Source organism: Ipomoea triloba, chromosome 11 (genome assembly GCF_003576645.1).
Source record: "Ipomoea triloba cultivar NCNSP0323 chromosome 11, ASM357664v1".
Lineage (NCBI taxonomy): Eukaryota > Viridiplantae > Streptophyta > Magnoliopsida > Solanales > Convolvulaceae > Ipomoea > Ipomoea triloba.
In genome coordinates, this window is record NC_044926.1 from 8838554 (window position 1) to 8857565 (window position 19012).

Below are 19012 nucleotides of genomic sequence, written 5' to 3' on the forward strand. Positions count from 1 at the left end.
TTTTTTTTTTTTTTTTTTTTTTTTTTTTTTTTTTTTTTTGTAATCTATTTAGCAGTATAGGATATTTGTGCCATCCATATCACTTGTTTTTTTACTCATTAGAGATGTGACACTTTTGTTTTTTCGTTGTTCTTGGTCGGGATTTCATTATTGATTTTTTGGATCTCATTGTTTGTTAGAGTTTTGTTTAAAGAATTAATTCATTAGACCTTCCTATCTAGGAGGAAGATGATGAAGAGTTTCATGATTACAAGAAGCCCAATTTTCCAAGTGACAATAGCATGGATGAAGATATAGTTGAGTCTGATGTTGAATTGGATAGTGCTGATGTTGTGGAGCCTGACAATGATCCTCCACAAAAGGTGTGATATAGGGAATATGAAGACACAATTTAAAGTTTTAAACACATGTTTTGATATTGAACAAATTCTTCTGTTGTGGTATGGCAGATGGGTGATCCTTCAAGAGAAGTAACTGAGGAAAGCCAAGATGCTGCTCAAATATCGAAGTCTAAAGCTGTGAATGCAATCTCTGAGGGTATTTTATGTTCTTAGCTGTCAGTGTGATCAAGATCCTCATGCTTACAGCTTACTTTTCTGTTATTGTTACTTTCGGAAATTTATCCTCTAATGGAACTATTTTCTTATCAGGGAATCTGAATGAAGCCATAGATCATTTAACAGAAGCTATCATGTTAAATCCAATTTCAGCAATACTATATGCTACCAGAGGTAATTCTATAACATAAGATCTATCTGAACTAAGTGTCTATATGTTTTTATTCTGTTTATTTATTATTTAAATCTTATACTTAAACAGGTAGTGTGTTTATTAAACTTAAAAAGCCAAATGCTGCAATCCGTGATGCCAATGCAGCTTTACAGGTTTGCATGCAGCTATATTTTAAGATTAAAACTATACTGAACTATATCTGATTAATATGCAAATGACTGTATCTCAACTCTTTGGGGCATATACTTAATCTTGAGTCTTCTTTTTCTTTTAAATAAAAGATCAACCCCGACTCAGCAAAAGGATATAAAGTACGAGGAATAGCAAGGGCAATGCTAGGCTTATGGGAAGAGGCTGCTAGCGATCTGCATGTGGCATCAAGAATAGATTTTGATGAAGAGATTAATGAGGTGCTAAAAAAGGTATATTCTTCAAAGGTCATGATAGTTCATGTTTTGTATTTAAGTTTCTCCCCTTGCCCTGCCTCCTTTGCAGATGAAAGTTTTATAAAAGATATTCTTGCCTTAAACATGGTAGGTTGAACCTAATGCTCGTAGAATTGAAGAGCACCGCCGGAAATATGAACGCTTGCGGAAAGAGAGAGAGCTAAAGAAAATGGAACGTGAGAGACGATGGAGAAGTGCAGAGGTGTTTAACATGATTCAAGTGCATTTTATAATTCTTTGACTAATTATTTATTGAAGCTCACATTTGTGATTAAAATTTTACTACAGGCAACTTTTAAAAAGGAGGAGAAAATGGAACAAACTTCTGTAAGTAAAACTTCTAGTTGCTGTTTTCTTCAAGAGTGGTGTTCCCATTCTGTCGTTATATGGGATTTATGTGAACATATTGCTAAGCAGTTTTCTATTTGTGTCCCATTAAGGTTGGCTTAAAGTTGCATTCTAATTTATATTGTTACTTTGTTAGATATTGAAATTAGGTATAACCTTTTGGTTGGCAAAAATGATGCTCACGAGTCACACATGCCACTGTTCAATTTTTTCCTCCATTTAAACTGTTAAAAGTTTCTGTAGTGAACTTTTAATTTAATTATTTATTTGTATCTAAAGTTTTCTTCCTCTCATTGACTGATTTTTGTCTCCTAAGTTTGTTCTGCTTATCAGAAGGCCCTCTCTGCCCACCTATCAAAAATAAATAAAAGTTCCTTGTAGCTCCGTACTCAATCTCGTATTGGTTTTATGGTGCAAAGTTGTCTAAATGCTCCCTTTTTGGGTTTACAAGGGCTGAAGTGGTACTCTACGGATGATGACAATTTGCTTTATTTTCTTTCTCATTATTACCAGTTTTAACTGATCTATCAAACATTAGTGGCCTTGCACAAATATGCAGCTAAATAGAATCCCAATCCAAAAAAACCAAGCTAGCTATGTAAACAAATATTTGAATCTTTTTCACAAACCAGTTCCATGTGGCATAATTTGGAATTGATGCTACTTATATTATCCAGAAAAGTATGAGTTTGAAGTTGATTAGTCTCTTCTGCCGATTTCCAGTTCTCTTAATATTCTTCCTTGAAATGGTTGTAGGGTCCTGAAGCTGCTTCTGTTCTCAAGGATGGTATGTGGATCGTTGAGTTGATTTCCTTTTCGATTTGGTTATTTGCTTGAGACTCATCTTTTATGTGATCATAAGCATTGTCAGTTGACTAAATGCTTGATTCTGAACTCTAGATATTATTTTGCTTTTACTTCATCTAATTTTTGTGTAATATGCAGGACAAGTTATTGGAGTCCATGCTCTGGATGAATTGGATACCAAATTAACTGCTGCTTCACGAACATCCCAGCTGGCAATCCTTTATTTCACTGCAACATGGTGTGGGCCTTGCCGTTATATGTCCCCGCTCTATACAAGCTTGGCTGGGAAGTATCCAAAAGTCGTATTCTTGAAGGTTGACATTGATGAGGCAAGAGACGTGGCTGCTCGATGGAACATTAGCAGTGTTCCGACTTTCTTCTTCATAAAAAATGGAAGCGAGGTTGACAAGGTGATAGGTGCCGACAAGAATTCCCTTGAGGAGAAGATTGCTCGACATGCTAGTTAACAGAAAATCTGTGAAAGGGAATCCAAGTTTTACTGACTCTCTGAATAAGCTTAATCTAGGGCTTTGTTAGGACAAAAAAGAAACTGAACAAGAATGCTTTTTACCTTTTACAGATGAACTAATTGCACAAATGTAAAATGGTCTGCATATGAGCGTTTGTGAATGTTGTCTTACATATGATGATATGATTCAATAAATGGTCAAAATGTTAGCTGAAGCTTCCTGCAAGTTTCTTGAATAACAGAAGTAGTTTAGAAGCTCCAATTTTGTTTCTTTTCCTATTTGAATTATTGTCAGTGTTGTAAAAATTGGTCTAGGCGCCCCTAAGCTGAGGGGGATTTTAGTCTTAGGTAGTTTTTAGTCGGCCTGCTAACTAGGTGTCCTTAGTGCCAAACTCGGTTGAATCGGTGACCAACTTAGCTGAGTGTTTTTTTTTAAAAAAGATTTCCAAAATAGTGGTGAATCCTTCAAACAACCCCTCCCCCCCCTCTCCCTCCCCCCCCTTCTAAAAAAAAAGGTCAAAACGTTGAGTGTCCATAGAGCTTAGCGTCACCTTCTCCACAGTGTCAGAGCCTTAGTTGTCGTCACTAGCCATCCTGCAATTGCCGTTGCCACACTCTTCCTTAGCCTCCTCGTTTACTCGTCGTTGTAGTCGCTGCACTGAGTTGTTGAGTTGCTTGGTCGTAGTCGTGGCTGCTCATCATTGCAATCGATATGCATATGCTAAGTTGCCTGGTCATCTTCACTAGCCTCGCCTGCTCCTCTTCCATATTCCTACAACCAAGTAGTCAACTAATAGTCTAACATTAACATATGTAATTGACTAGTTTGAGTGATCATGACAGTCTAACAGTTAACTACTTTTTTTTTTTCTTAAATAATTACTTGGCCACCTAGGCGTTAGGCGCCCCCGGGCACTCGTCTAGCACTTAGCGCCTTCTGCAACATTGAATTATTGTTTATCCTCATTCTTCATTTCTCTGAGATTTCTACTGGTATGTCATCCCAAGGTCATTCATTGCACATGATCTTAGAGAGCTATTTATAGAGTCTAAAGATAATTGCTAATTACAAATTGCTAGAATGTTAATAATCACAATATGCATAACAAACTTTCCAGGGCTTCACTTCCTTTCATTCTTGCAGTAGAATCTGAGAACCACATAGAAAAGGAGACGATAAAGAACTCCCCAAGCCAGCAGGATCGCGATATCTCCCCAGATACCGCCCTTAATATTCATGGACACCAGAACATCATCACCAGCCAAACCAGCCAATCCACAAATTGGCTGATCAGAACTATGCTTCACTTCTCCCAGGGGGCCAGGTGATAAATCCGAAACATTCCCAGTATAGCAATGCTTAGCATCTTCGAATTCGTTTATCAGCAAGGCCTCGAACGGGTATTTGATGGCTGAGATGTAATGCAGCCATCTCCAGATAATGGGAATCTGAGAGCTCTTCAAGAAGAAGCCACAGGTTAGGAAGAAAAGAGCTGTTGTGGCAATCACAACAGCATAGCCTGTGATGTTACTGGGAACCAAGGCACTGATTAGCATCACATAAGCATTTGTAGTGATGAGTGAGGAAAAAATAATGAGGCAGAAGTTTGTGAGGCTGCAGTGCAGTTTGAGAAAGATTGTTGTGATGGCAGAGAATGTTAGTCCCTGGATGGCGAAGAAAGGGAGGTATACGACGAGGGAAGAAATGACATAGGAAGAAGCTCGATAAGCGTTGTGTGAAGTCTCCCGGATGAAGATGAATCGTTCTTGGATGAAAGTCGGGACTGCATCGTTGGAAGAGAAGAAGGCTAAGCAGATGGCAAAGATGTAGAAGTTGAGAAGGCGGTTAACTGTTTTCAAGTCGTAATCTTCTAGCTTCTTGAAGAGTGAAGATAGCACCAGAGCCATCACTGTCAAGACTATCTGTCGGGACAGGAAGAGCTCGGGAGTTCGGATAACATTTAGTCCTGTTCGCCAACAGAGAACTGCAACCTCCCGGAGCCACTTGTTTGCAAACTTGGGCCGGTTTTCTGGCTCATCGAGCACTTCTTCAGTCTCGAATTCTTCATAAGAAGAAGGAGCATAGGATTGTGGTTCAGAGCTAAAAACTAGAGGAGTTATTGGAAGAGCAGTGGTCGGTTGAGACGCCATATTTTCACTCGAATTCAAACTACTCCTAGCACCAGAAGTGGATGTTTTACCAGAAGCCATTCCAGGAGTTCGCGCTGGGGTCCATGTTGGTGGACGATGAGGCGTCCCCTTGACACCATTATAGAGCCAAAGTGAGAAGTCTTTGTAGAAATCAGAAGCTAGGCGTGGATTGTAAACTCCCCCGTGTATGCTGTTTGGCATATGAGCAGTCCTCCTCTCCAAGGAATTATCGAATTCATCCTCATCCTCATCATTGTATGACAATTGCTTAGAATCTGTTGAATTTGAACCCGAAAACTGATTGCTAATAAGGCCTAAAGGCTTGGCCCAAGGTGATGATTTTACTGGAGGAGTATGTGCAGCTTTTGGTGTTTTTGGAATTGGGGTCATGGCTACCTGATCAGGTTTGGTGCCATCGCGTTGATACAAGACAAGAGGATCAAGCCCCACCGTTGATTCGTCGTACTCTTTGATCACATCCAGGAGGTATTCTAAGCTGTTTTCCCCATCTGGAACTGGCCTTCCAAATACAGAGAGGTAACTGGCTAGATCAGTTGGAGTTCCTGAATATACAAGTCTTCCCCTGCAGGCAAGTATAAACTTATAAGGCTGTTGTTATTTCTTTTACGGTGTGTTTAGAAAGCAGGAAAATGATTTATGGCCAGAAAACAGTTTCATTTTCTGTGTTTGGTTGCATTCTGGAGAAAATTTACTAATTGAGTTTGCCATAAAGGGAAATTTCGGGGTTTTACCTAGCGAGAACTATGATGCGATCGAGGAGCATTTGGATCCTGAAGGAAGGCTGGTGAATTGTCATGACTACTATGCTGCCACTTTTCGCTATGTCTTTAACCTTTTCTGCGACGCTATAAGCACTTGTGGAATCAAGACCTGAGGTAGGTTCGTCGAGGAACAAGACGGATGGTTTATGGATAATGTCAATGCCAATAGACACCCTTCGTCGCTCTCCGCCTGATACTCCTCTCTTCCCTTCGTTTCCAATGTAAGTATGTGCAGCACTCTATATAAAGTTTTTGTCAGTTTTGTAAATGCGTTTGGGAAAGGGCGGGGAATAGGGAGTGAGTGAGTGTTGATACCGTCAAGGCTAGTTGATCAAGGAGCTCGTCGACTCTTTTCTTCTTCTCGGGTCTAGAAACCGAGGGTGGAAGCCTAAGTTCTGCTGCGAACAAGAGGGTCTCGAAGACGGTTAACATGGGGAATAGCTGGTCTTCTTGCATCACGTATGAAGAAATCATCTTCATATAGCTCGTTGTAACCTGCAGATTTTCAGTATGAACAACAATATATATCGAGAAAATGAAGGCGGTTTAATTTAGGTGATAATAAGAGAAGAAGACAAACTGGTTTTCCATCAATCCTAACAGATCCTTCGAGGCTTCCACGAGCAATCCGGCCAGCCAAAGCATCAAGAAAAGTGGACTTCCCCGCGCCACTAGGCCCGAGGATGGCCAAAACTTCACCTCGGATGGCCTGCCCCGAGATATCGTTGAGAAGGTAAACTTCTTTGTTGATTTTCACCCCGTCTTTCTTCTGCATCTTCGTGACGCTATAAGACAGGCTTTCGTACTCTAGTCCTTTGCCTGGAATCAGCTTCCGGGGCGATGGCTGCTGCTTATTAGCCACATTGTTTTTGCTCAGCTGATCAGATTTGTCCAAATCTAGCAAGGTTTCCAGGCTTCTGTTACTATTATTACCATCTTTTCTCTTCATGTTCGCCGCGTTTTCCATAACTTTTTGCCTCCCTTTCCTCAGCTCAGATTAGTTAGTAGAACAGGCATATATGCATGTGTATAAATGACAGCATTTAGCAGATTTGGAATGTTGCAGATAAAAGATAGCAGATTTAGGGCGGCAGGGCAGATTTGGAGGTACATTGTTGTTTGGTTTCTGTAGTTTCATGCCCTTTGATCTTGTCGTTGATTAGCCTTGATCATGTAAAATGCTGTTCCTGGAGTTGTTTCTCAAGGCTATGGACAGTTTTCCTGTGTCTTGATGCTTCTGTTGGAAAATTGTCTTGTTTGCCGTGATTTTGACACCCGATATCCTCACTACTATGAGACTGATCCAAATTGATCGTTGTTATGAGACTAATCTAAATTTGGTCTAGAAAAAGTTCTACGACGCATAGTTCCTTAATATGATGCACACTTAGGAAAATTGATCTTTTGATTTTACAATTGTATTAATAGTTAGTTTATAACGGTTGTCGTTAAAACGGGCTTTATCGGCCGAGTCAGCTCACCCTACCCCTTATGTAGGTAGGGACAAGTTTCAATGTTGACTGCTTGCAGAAAGTGATCCTTATAAACTCACCCACTTGGTCCATGGCCTCGGGCTAGCCCGCCATTATTTTAAAAAAATCAATATGCTATTCCTAAATTTACACAATCACACGCCTAAACCTAATTCAAAAACAACATTTTCACACTTCACATGCCTCATCGCCTTTGCTTCCCCACCAAAGCTGGCACGCTTCACCTCTCTGTCTCTCTAATCACCGACATCACTAGTTGTTCCCCTCTGTTTCTCTAATCGCTGATGTCCTCATGTTCAAGTATTCAACTTTAAAGAAAATAAAAGATAAGCTAGCTTGCCCATCCTGCGCGATACGAAGGTGGCAAGCTGAGTTAGCCAACTCTAAGCCTATACTGCCGACCGTATTGACAACTCTAATCATTCTCAATTGTGCAAATGAGACAAGAATAGCAAAACCATTCTCCCACATTTGTGGCTACCTAGCAGCGGCATACAGCCTTGTCTGGCATGTTTTTTTTTTTTAGTAGTTTTGACAAAAAGGTTGTAATTGGAAACATACTAGCTAGGGAATTTTGTGCCTTGGAGGTGGATTTATTTTATAGTAATAAAAATGTTTTCATTTGGAATATTCATTGAATTCCTTAGGTTTACACTAACACTCCTGGCATATAGCAAAGCATTAGCATACATATTTGGACAATCTAGAAAGAGGCACATATGCTAATGATGACTTCTTCTTACGAGTGAATTTATGTGAAATTTGATTTGGTATAAAATTAATAAGTTATTGTGTCATTATTGGGACAAAAGAAGGACCTGGCAAAAATAAATAATCATTATTATTGCACCATTAACCAAGAAAAAATTGATAAAAATAAAGAACCATTATTATATATACCATCTTTGAGATAAAAGAAAATTTTAACATAATAAAATATTCTCTAACAATTTGAAATCCGTACATGATTGAGATTTGAAATAAAAGGCATGCTTATTAGTGTAGGGTTTGCATTCATTGACGAACAAAGACGACCAAGAACGAACTTTAGATTAAATGAGATTAAAATGATCAAAGAACAATAAAAAACAATGAGTGAAATTGTGCTTTTACATGTAATGAATAACGATTGAAATTGTAGGATTAAATATAATAAATTAACAAAATAAATAAATAAATTGATAACAGCCTAACAAATTGATTTGAAATTAATATGATAAATTTATGAAATCGATTAAAGAAACATGACACAACAATATTGATCGGGCAGTGTTGTAATAATAATAATAATAATATTATTATTATATAAACCAAGTGGAGCAAGATGGAATGGATTTCGGCAGAGGCTTTAATGCTTAATTATATCATGTGTGTCATTATGTGTGTGGAATGAATAAATCCATAAAACATGGATTAGTGTAGTGGAGTAATTTAGGGGAGTGGGGTAGATATAGCACAAAACATGGAGTAGTGGATGAGTGATGTGTGACTAAATAATGAGTAGCTTTTGTCATCTTTGTATGCATATATATATATGTATTGCCGTAGGAATTGATGTGAATGAATGTAGTGAAGAATTAATTCAAAGCAAAAAATTTAGAAAGCTTTCATAGTTATATCCATTCGTCCTTTCCCCTCTTTCTCTCAATTAAATACATAGATATATTTGATTAAATATATCTAACATTTGGTATCAGAGCCTATCAACCTTCCAACCCTGAGATATTTTTTCTAGTGAAATATGACCAATAATTTCAATATTGTATGGTCGGGTCCTAAATTAGATGGGAAACTCGATTACAATTATTGGCAAATTATGATGACCACACATTTGAAAGCTCAAAATCTTTGGAACTATGTTGATCTCGGTCTACCAGAAGGAGCTGATGCAGCTGCTGTACGGCGAGATCAATTGGCGTTGGGACAAATTCATCAAGGTGTCCATTACTCCATTTTTGGGCAGCTAGCTCGTGCTGAAACAGCAAAACAAGCTTGGGACATCTTGAAGGTGTCAAACAAAGGAGTTGACCGGTCACAGAAGTCTAAGCTGCAAACGTTGAGAAGGTTGTATGATCGTTGTGAGATGACCTCTATAGAAACGGTAGATATGTATTTCTCTCGTCTTATTGATCTTGTTAATAAGATGAGGTTATACGGAGACACAATTGAAATGGTGCAGTGGTTGAAAAAGTTCTGCGAACGATGCCGATGAAGTATGACCATGTGGTGGCTTCAATAACGGAGTCACATGATACCGAGGACTTGACGATTGCTGAGTTAAAAGGTATGATCGAAAGTCATATTGAAAGGATTGCGTCAAAATCAGAACCACTNAAGCTGGTAGAGGTCGTGGAAGAGGAAGAGGAGGATTCAGAGAAAGAGGACGTGGTAACTCCAATCAAGGAAGAGGTGGAGGTAATACCAAGCAAGGTAGATTTCTATTTAATTGCTACAATTGCGGCAAGTATGGACACAAAATTGCAGATTGCTGGTATAAAGAGGATGATCATGAACAAGCAAATGTTGCTGAAAAATCTGGTGAGAGTTCTGCTGAACCTGAAATCTTATTTTTGGCCAGTAACAGTTTGTCTGCAGATGAAAACATATGGTTCTTGGATACTGGATGTAGTAACCATATGTGTGGAAAGAAAGAATTGTTTTCAGAGTTGGATGAATCAGTTCGATCTGAAGTGACATTTGGGAATAAGTCAAAAGTGCCAATTTTGGGAAAAGGTAAAATCTCTATTAAGTTGAAGGATGGTACTCACAATTTTATATCCGATGTGTTTTATGTTCCTGACTTACACCAAAATTTGTTAAGTATGGGGCAGTTGTCAGAAAAGGGATATAAAATAAATATCATTGGAGGGTGTTGTACCATCATTGATGCCAAGGGAGTTTTGATTGCAAAGGTAAATATGTCCCAAAATCGACTATTTCCTTTGGAAATCAATCATGCACATCTTACTTGCTTTAATTCTGAAATCCGAGATGATAATTGGTTGTGGCATATGCGGTTTGGACATTTTCATTTCTCCGGATTAAATTATTTAGCAAGAAAGAAACTTGTTTCAGATTTGCCGATTATTAATGTTCCTGACAAAATTTGTGAAAGTTGTTTGATTGGGAAGAAGCATAGAGAACTTTTTCCTGTAGGCAAGTCTAAAAGAGCGACAAAGCAGTTGGAGATTGTTCACTCAGATCTGTGTTCAGTGGAAGTTCCTTCAAATGGAGGTTGTAAGTACTTTATTACCTTCATTGATGATTTCAGTAGAAAAGCATGGGTTTATTTTCTGAAACAGAAGTCAGATGCATGTGATGTTTTTCAACAATTTAAGGTTTTTGTTGAAAAACAAAGTGGTAATAAGATTAAAATTTTGAGAACTGATAGAGGTACAGAATATACTGCATGTGATGAATTTTTAAAGAAAAATGGTATTCAGCATCAAATGACAGCTAGGTACACTCCACAACAAAACGGAGTGGCTGAGAGGAAGAATAGGTTTATCATGGACATGGTAAGATGCATGATGAAATCTAAAAATCTGCCTAAACCTTTTTGGGCAGAAGCTGTTGCTTGTGCTGTTCATGTGTTGAATAGGTGTCCAACTAAAAGTGTTCGTGATAAGACACCTGAGGAAGCTTGGAGTGGGAGTAAACCATCTATCAGACATCTCAAGGTTTTTGGATGTTTGGCATATGCACATGTGCCAGATCAGTTGAGAAAGAAGTTGGATGACAAAGGTGAGAAGTGTATTTTTATTGGTTATAGTGACACTTCAAAGGCTTATAAATTGTATAATCCTGAAACTCAAAAGGTTGTTATAAGTCGTGATGTCACTTTTGATGAATATGGTGCATGAGATTGGTCAACTAAAGAAGAAAGGCCAGTTGTTCCCATTATTCCTGATAATGAGCACTTGGTTTCAGACAATGCTCAGTCTTCTTTACAGCCAGAGTCATCAGTTCGGAGATCTCAACGCGAGCGTCACTTACCAGCTCGTTTGGAAGATTATGTTTTGGGTAATGATAATGACTTGACTGATGAAGAGATTGTTCAGTTTGCTCTTTTTGCAGATGGTGACCCTATATTATTTGAGGAGATTACTACAGAAACTCATTGGCTTAAGGCAATGGATGAGAAGATGTGTGCCATTGAAAGGAACGGTACTTGGGAGTTAACAGACTTATCTCCCGGAAAGAAGCCAATTGGAGTAAAGTGGGTCAACAAAACCAAATACAAGTCAAGTGGTGAGATTGACCGTTTCAAGGCATGGTTGCTAGCAAGGGGTTACAAGCAACAATCAGATATCTTTTCAAAGCCATTGAAGACAAAGATATTTCTCAAACTGAAGAAGAAGGGATGAAGAATATATCCAACTTGGTTTAAGGGGGGCAATGTTGTAATAATAATAATAATATTATTATTATTATATAAACCAAGTGGAGGAAGATGGAATGGATTTCGGCAGAGGCTTTAATGCTTAATTATATCATGTGTGTCATTATGTGTGTGGAATGAATAAATCCATAAAACATGGATTAGTGTAGTGGAGTAATTTAGGGGAGTGGGGTAGATATAGCACAAAACATGGAGTAGTGGATGAGTGATGTGTGACTAAATAATGAGTAGCTTTTGTCATCTTTGTATGCATATATATATATGTATTGCCGTAGGAATTGATGTGAATGAATGTAGTGAAGAATTAATTCAAAGCAAAAAATTTAGAAAGCTTTCATAGTTATATCCATTCGTCCTTTCCCCTCTTTCTCTCAATTAAATACATAGATATATTTGATTAAATATATCTAACAGGCAGCAACAAAATACAAGGGCTTCCTTAAAATTTTAACCATATTTACTTACTTTTTTGGCAATGCTAGTTTAACTGTGTTATAATGACATGATAGATGACATTTTTGTCTTATAAAAATGTAATAATGTATAATATTTTAAACACCATGTACAACAATTTTAACACAGAAAAACATATAAAAGTAGCAATCATTCATACATATAAGTGTGTTAGATGATACACCTCCACACGATTACACACTAGTTACATTTTACTAATAATAATAAGAGTCAAATATATCATCGAACTGCACACGATAATGCAATTAAGTCACTGAACTTAAAAAAACCTACAATTGAATCCTTAAACTAACCAATTTTATGCAATTCGTCCAATTTGCAGGTTTATAATAGGTCACCCCAAATTAAAATATTTTTTAAAAATAATTATTTAGAATTTTTATTTTTAAAAAAAACAACTTCGTCCCCGGCGGAAACGAAGAGACTTTTCGTCTTGGACCATGGAGACGAAGTTATACAAAGGTTTTATTTTTTATTTTTTATAAATTCTAAATAATTATTTCCCCGCGGGGACGAAGAGAATTAATGAAATGTGAGTGATAGGATGTTGAATTCTCTTAAAATTCATTCTTTACTTTCGCTAGACACAAATTAAATTAGGAGTGTATGTTCTTCGGTGTTTGATAAATGCAAAATATATATATCTTTCTATATGGCCAGATATTGTAGGCCTGCAAAATGAAGATGGGTCATTTTCTGTTGATATGTGGGGTGAAGTTGATACACGCTAATTGTCTGCACTTTGTAACTTTATGAATTCTTTATTCTTGCATTATATTTTTGTTTCCTTGTTTACTTACACATGGAACAGGTTCTACATTTTATTCATTGTTTCTCTTAACATAGTGTTATCTTGCCAAGGACCTTATAGTCCAGTGGCATCAAACCCTTCCCTTTATACAGGAGGTGGTGGGTTCAAGAAGCGAATAACCAATGCAATTCTAATAGAGTTAGTAGTATTCAAAAAAAAAAAAAAAACATAGTGTTATCTTTGAGAAGCGAATAACCAATGCAATTCTTTCATTAGGTTCTCTTACATTACATTGCAATAAATTTCCTTGCACTTTTGAAACGCTTGGATAAAATCAACATGAGCATTCCCAATAGACATAGTTTTTTTTAAGGAGTTTTTGCATGTGTGACTAGGAAATAGAAGATGGAAGGAAAGGGAAAAAAGAAAAAGAAAAAGAAAAAGAAAAACAAAATCTGAAAAGCAAAAAAAAAAAAAAAAAAAAAAACTAAGAATGCATGTTAACACACCCAGTCGGGCGCGTGTAGTGCCTCAGTGATGCTCACGCTTAGAGCATGACTGCTTCTTTGTTTTGGTGGGCCCACTTCAAATACAAAAAATTAGTGCCTTGTTAGAAACTCTAGTTTCTTCTCTCTTTTCCCTCTCTCCTCTACATAAGCATTGCCTCCTAAAAAAATCACACTAAAAATCACTATTGTGGTTGTCCCAAACTAAGTTGCAAGGATGTGGATGGTGGTTTTGGTTGCCTGGGGCAAAAAAAAAGTCTACTTTGCACTAGGGAATAATATATCTTAAATGGCCAGTTTATTTGGGAAAACATTACTTGGATTCTCAAGTTATACCCCTTCACACAAAAAATTTGATGTTGACACTTCAGACCCACAAGATGAAGATAACCTATTATATCTTGACACGTCAGGGAGTAAAAGTGATGGAGTAGAAAATGAGAGTCCATGTAATAGAACTCGTTTATTTATGAAAATTCATCATTGCTTTCTTTAACATTTGTTTTATTCTTTTTTTTTTTTTTTTGAAAACCAAAAGAACCTTCATTAATTTAAATTGGCATAGAGTTCGTTAACAATAGAAGGCGGAGGGGTAGTATCCTATCTTTATTTTTTAATAACTTTTATAGTTTTGATATTTCATGTATGTATATTATTGTCCCTAGTACCAACGCAAACCTGAAATATCAAGACTAAAAAGAAGTATTAAAATTACACGAACCTCTTAATATTAAGTTTTTTAATTTACAAATGAAATGTCAAGACTAAAGAAAATCATAATAAAAAAGAAACATTAAAAGTACTAAAATATATACTCATGTATTAAGTAAAATTTTAACAGAGTTTAAATGTTTAATAGTTTTGTTGGTTCATGGGATTAACATTTTCTTTTGAAGAGTTAGGTTTACATTGCAATGATAAAAACAATAACTAGGAAAAACAATTGATTAAAAATGCATTTTTCCTTCTTTAAAATTGAGGAGAAAATTTTGGGTGTTTTGAATGGGGGTGATGAAATGAAACAGTCAAGGCACAAATCTCTCCATAACGACAGTAGTCCAAGAAATCCGTTAACAACCTTGAAAACGGTTAATCATTTCTTACATAATACTGCAAATAAAATAAAAACCCAAATAATCCCTCTATTTATAATAAGCTTATATAAGCAACACACAATTTCACCACTGTAATTGTAATAACCTTAGCTTTCTCAAAAGAAAAAAGGGGGAATAAATAAATAAATAAATAAAAGCAGTTTCATCAAGCCCCTTTTTTCCATTTCCATGGCGAATAACAACAAACAACCCTTGATTGCCTCCGTCGTCGTCGCGGCGGTTCTGTGCCTCCTCCTCGGCGTCTCCGGCGAAGATAGTCCCGCCGCCGCCGGCGGCCCAGCCGGAGCAGGATCTATTCTTGATGCAGCTGCGGATGTGGGGGGGAACGGAGGGCCGATGGCGTGCATGGGGAAACTGGGGCCGTGCGAGAAGTTCTTGTCGGACCCGTCGTCGGAGCCGTCGCCGGAGTGCTGCACGCCGATGAAGGAAGTGGTGACGAAAGAGAAGGTGTGCCTGTGCACCTTGTTTAAGAACGCGGCGCTCTTGCAGTCCGTGAATATGACGCAGGATAACGCCCTTGGCATCGCCAAGAAGTGCGGCGCCGACGCCGATCCATCCATATGCAAAGATGGTAATTTAATCTTCAAATTCATTTTTCATCCATGTTTCAATCTGATATCAGTTTTTGGTTCGCCCAAAGCATATTAATGTGATAAGAGGTCATGAGAAGAGATAAAAAATTCACAATTCAACTTAGGAGTGTCAATGCAGGTTAGCTTGCTTAGTACCAAATAATATAAGATCCCCACAAATTTGGCCCACATTTTCACAGGCCGAAAATTTTAAGCCTTGACCCACCCTATTATAGGGCAATTTAAGACTGCAATCATTGTGGACCATATTATCAAATAATGTACATTTAATATAAAAATAATACATATTCAATATAAAAATAATGTACATTGTATTCAGGGAATATACATTATTTGTGTACTGAATGTATATTATTTTTATAGTATAAAAATAATGTACATTTAGTACAAAAATAATGTACATTTAGTACATTAAAAATGTACATTTTATTATGGTCCACACAATAATTTGCCACCAACACCTAGTCTCCGATGTATGGGTTTCAGCCCATTAACACCTCTAAATAACCCTTTTTTTGTACTATTTGAAATATCCAAATATAGGTTGTTATACATGGACCGGGTCCACCTCCATAATTTCTAAGTTTTGAAAATTCGTGAATACAATGTGTCATTAGTACATCTTGTAAAGGAGATCCGTATCTACAAAATAATTTGCCTTCAACAATCATTATTGTATGAACCATGGTTCATAAGTACATTATTTGATTATTTGAGTACTTAAAGTACATTATATTTTGTATAATGTACATTGAATACATGAATAATGTATTTTAGTATATTAAAAATGTAGTTTTCGTTATGATCCTTCTAATCAACTTTTCGTTAAAATGGAGCATGTGTTTTAATTTATATAAAAATTCTAATAATATTTTGTATGTATATGTTGTGATTGTAGTCGCCATTCCACCTTCGGCAAACCTGGCAGCCGAGTCACAGTCTTCTACTACTAACAGTAAGTTTAATGTTACAAATGTTGTGCCTTATATGCAAAAATATAATTTATGGTGTGTTTGGTTCGCATATGGGAATCGGAATCGGTATGGGTATCAACTACTTTGTAAGAGTAATGGATTTTGGTAAAATTATTTTGCATGTTTTATAATAATGGTGGAATAGGAATGATTATTAATAGTTGGGAAGAAATGAGAAAGGGAAATGAAACCCTATTTAATAAAAGTATATAGATTTTTCAATTAATGGAGTATTCCAAATTCATAGTAATATTTTAAAAACCAGTCAACTAAACAATAACAATCACTTTGATACTCATACCTATCAAAACCTGTGAACCAAACACACCCTTAATTTACTTTTTATACTCTCATTTCGGTGTTACATACTTAGATTTTAATTTGTGGTGTTTGTGTGAGTGGCAGCTAATACACCTAGCGAGTCTGGAGCGATTAATGGAAGGCAATTGGCATCTCCATCTGCTGTATTTCTGGTCCTCCTCTCTTTCCTGGGTTTAATGTGATGAGAGCTTCATGAATTGCTTGCAGGATATATTATATATGTAATTAATTAGCTTTACATAAATCATCAAAAAAAAATAAAAATCGTACAGATTATAACGAAATTAATGTCCAAATTCATTGGTGCTCGCTCTACTTTCCTACTCCCCCTTTGATTTTCCTACCATTATCAATCAATCTTTCATTTCAACATCAAACCATTTCATTTATAGTCCAGTGGCATCAAACCCTTTCCTTTATACGGGAGGTGGTGGGTTTGAGCCTCAGTGGAGGTAATATTGACTCTTGATTGATCCTACCATAACCCTATGATTTAGGGACGAAAAGTACTATTTTTTTTTAATAAGTAAATAATTTTTTAGTGTAAAGTTCGTCATTTAGAAAGCAAGACGAGCCTCTAAACGTCATTAGGTGGCGAGACGAACAAATCGATCTTTAAACTTGTTTTGACAATCCAATACTATATGTTGATAATCATTATGTTAACAATCTCCACAAACACAAAAACTAGAAACAACATTATATTCACAATAACTTAGTAATTTTACAAACATCTAAATATATGCTAGCTGAACACCATTAGTTCTACTACTCAAAAACAAAACTAGAAACAACATTCACAATAACTTAGTAATTTTACAAACATCTACACATAATATGCTATAGTTGACACCATTAGTTCTACTACTCAGAAACACTGTAAACATTATATCATTTCCACACATATATAACAATTACTCGTAATTAACAAGCTAGCTAGCTATAGCCTTTTTACCATTGTGACTTTGAGCTGATGATGATGTAGTGGTAATCTTTTTTCCCTTAGCTTTTCATCCCTCAATTTGTGTAAGCATTCCATCAAACACCTCTTGTTCTTGAATCTGTTCCCCTTCACCTTCATGTACAGATCATGGTGGACATGCCTGTCTATTCTGGTACAATCGCGATACCTATGCAGCAAACGCCTCAAAACTCTCACCCTCTTCATCCACACCACCTTCAATGGCGTCCTTGCTTCTCTGGTCCCTTTCCTCTTCCCATACCCGCAGCTCCTCCCCTTCCTCTTCGCTTCTAGGGCTCGTCTCGCGCGAAATCGCGATTGGATTTTCGCTGGCTTCTTGATGATCAGACCGTCCTTGATGAGCTTTCTTACATTCATTCCTGCACTCGAAAGAAAATGATTGATTAGGGCATATATATATGATGTGTGGAAATGGAGATTGATTGATGGATATGAATTAGAATGTTACTGGAGATGGCGGTGGAGATGTTATTGGTTTCATTGGGATTGGGGTCGAGCCAGATCTTCCGTTTCCCACAGTTGAGAATGCTAGCTGCTAGCCTCTTCTGCAGCCTTAGTGATGATGACACCATTTTTGACTGCTTATTTGATCTTCAAATCCTTCCTATGAGCTCAAGCTAGGCTAATATATATATATACTTTCTTGAATTGATCAATTTGGTCTCTCTCTAATGAGGCATATATGTATGTATTTATAGTATTGAGGATGAAGACAAGCACCATATAAGAGCAGTTACTTGGGTGCCAAGAAGTGGACTACTTTTATATTATACCCATTTATTGATGCATAGTTTGTTAGACTTTTCTGTCTCTTAATTTCTTGGGGCCAAAGGCATAATTTAAAGGGAAAAAAATGTAAAATAAATAAACCCTTTAATTTTATGGTACGACACTCAAGCCAACGACTCACACACTCTTCTCAGCTCACTCTCCCTTTGAACCTTATCAGAGTGCTCCAGACTCTTCTCGGTTGTCTTTCGCGTTAAACCTTATAAGCACCGGATAGCCCTCTTCCAGGTGGAGGACACTCAAATCAAGACCCTAACACCAGCACAAAAGCTAGCTCATGAGTGAAAATGTGACTCAATTTAAGTAACACTACTCTACAATCTTTTGTGAAGCTAATGTGGGATCGTATCATTTTACTCCCCATATATGTTTTATTTTACATGTCAAGTTTATTATTTATTAATCAAACCAATTCTTTATTTTTTTTTGCATATTTTCATTAGTATTTTCTTATAATTTTTAAATTTGATTTATTATATTTAATATATGTTTTTAAACATATAAATTTTATATACAAATTCTAAACATATACTACCTCTGTCCCATTTTATCTGTCCTACTTACTATTCATTGATCTTCTTTATTTATCTTCTTTAGTATTTTTTACTTATTTTTAAATTTATTTTTTGTGTTTAATAGTACTTTTAGTGTAGTTTATAAATATATAAATTTTGTGATCAAATTACATGTGAGGTCCACCATTTATTTTTTCCGTTAAGTCCGTTCACGTGGTGCTGAAATTGCCATATCACAATTTTGTAATGTGGCATAAAACTATAAAAGTCGGCCCAAAACAAAGCAAGGTTTCAAACCTAAGACCTCTTGTCTGGCAAATTATGCTGTGGACCCAGGTCCACCTTGCAAGGTGGACCTGGGT

At 36.7% G+C, this 19012-nt stretch overlaps 4 protein-coding genes across 6 annotated transcripts in view; 2 read left to right on the top strand and 2 right to left on the bottom strand.

Annotated features, from left to right (window-relative positions):
* The window catches only part of LOC115997449 (TPR repeat-containing thioredoxin TDX), a 5692-nt gene extending 2672 nt beyond the window's left edge, over window positions 1–3020 (top strand). For 2 of the 3 annotated variants that reach the window (XM_031237002.1, XM_031237005.1), the window contains 9 exons: window positions 222–362; window positions 450–537; window positions 651–731; window positions 820–884; window positions 1014–1154; window positions 1270–1380; window positions 1467–1505; window positions 2283–2313; window positions 2472–3020. In XM_031237002.1, coding sequence (XP_031092862.1) covers window positions 222–362; window positions 450–537; window positions 651–731; window positions 820–884; window positions 1014–1154; window positions 1270–1380; window positions 1467–1505; window positions 2283–2313; window positions 2472–2800 — 1026 coding nt within the window. In that variant the 3' untranslated portion in view covers window positions 2801–3020. The remainder of the gene's footprint in view (window positions 1–221; window positions 363–449; window positions 538–650; window positions 732–819; window positions 885–1013; window positions 1155–1269; window positions 1381–1466; window positions 1506–2282; window positions 2314–2471) is intronic. The other variant, XM_031237004.1, reaches the window with a different exon arrangement.
* A 904-nt stretch (window positions 3021–3924) lies between these two features.
* On the bottom strand, window positions 3925–6684 carry LOC115995691 (ABC transporter G family member 17-like). Its single transcript, XM_031234795.1, has 4 exons — window positions 6316–6684; window positions 6051–6230; window positions 5706–5974; window positions 3925–5536 (listed from the first exon to the last, which is right to left on the bottom strand). The coding sequence occupies exons 1-4, from the start codon at window positions 6682–6684 to the stop codon at window positions 3925–3927; spliced, it is 2430 nt and encodes an 809-aa protein (XP_031090655.1).
* Window positions 6685–14491: 7807 nt separating this feature from the next.
* LOC115997561 (lipid transfer-like protein VAS) lies at window positions 14492–16741 on the top strand. Its single transcript, XM_031237142.1, has 3 exons — window positions 14492–15047; window positions 15968–16024; window positions 16449–16741. The coding sequence occupies exons 1-3, from the start codon at window positions 14645–14647 to the stop codon at window positions 16544–16546; spliced, it is 558 nt and encodes a 185-aa protein (XP_031093002.1). The 5' UTR covers window positions 14492–14644; the 3' UTR covers window positions 16547–16741.
* Window positions 16742–17043: 302 nt separating this feature from the next.
* LOC115997159 (60S ribosomal protein L19-3-like) lies at window positions 17044–17998 on the bottom strand. The gene is made up of 2 exons (XM_031236663.1): window positions 17795–17998; window positions 17044–17705 (listed from the first exon to the last, which is right to left on the bottom strand). Exons 1-2 carry the CDS (start codon window positions 17916–17918, stop codon window positions 17305–17307), a joined length of 525 nt encoding a protein of 174 aa, XP_031092523.1. The 5' UTR covers window positions 17919–17998; the 3' UTR covers window positions 17044–17304.
* Window positions 17999–19012: the final 1014 nt, after the last annotated feature.

Excerpts from the sequence above, each read along its gene's own strand:
- LOC115997561 (XM_031237142.1), top strand. The coding sequence starts at position 14,645 with ATGGCGAATAACAACAAACAACCCTTGATTGCCTCCGTCGTCGTCGCG. Across the intron at positions 15,048-15,967 it reads TCCATCCATATGCAAAGATG|TCGCCATTCCACCTTCGGCA; the intron begins GTAATTTAATCT and ends TTGTGATTGTAG. Across the intron at positions 16,025-16,448 it reads ACAGTCTTCTACTACTAACA|CTAATACACCTAGCGAGTCT; the intron begins GTAAGTTTAATG and ends TGTGAGTGGCAG.
- LOC115997159 (XM_031236663.1), bottom strand. The coding sequence starts at position 17,918 with ATGGTGTCATCATCACTAAGGCTGCAGAAGAGGCTAGCAGCTAGCATT. Across the intron at positions 17,706-17,794 it reads CATCTCCACCGCCATCTCCA|GAATGAATGTAAGAAAGCTC; the intron begins GTAACATTCTAA and ends TTTCGAGTGCAG.
- LOC115995691 (XM_031234795.1), bottom strand. The coding sequence starts at position 6,684 with ATGAAGAGAAAAGATGGTAATAATAGTAACAGAAGCCTGGAAACCTTG. Across the intron at positions 6,231-6,315 it reads TTAGGATTGATGGAAAACCA|GTTACAACGAGCTATATGAA; the intron begins GTTTGTCTTCTT and ends GAAAATCTGCAG. Across the intron at positions 5,537-5,705 it reads CGCATCATAGTTCTCGCTAG|GGGAAGACTTGTATATTCAG; the intron begins GTAAAACCCCGA and ends ACTTGCCTGCAG.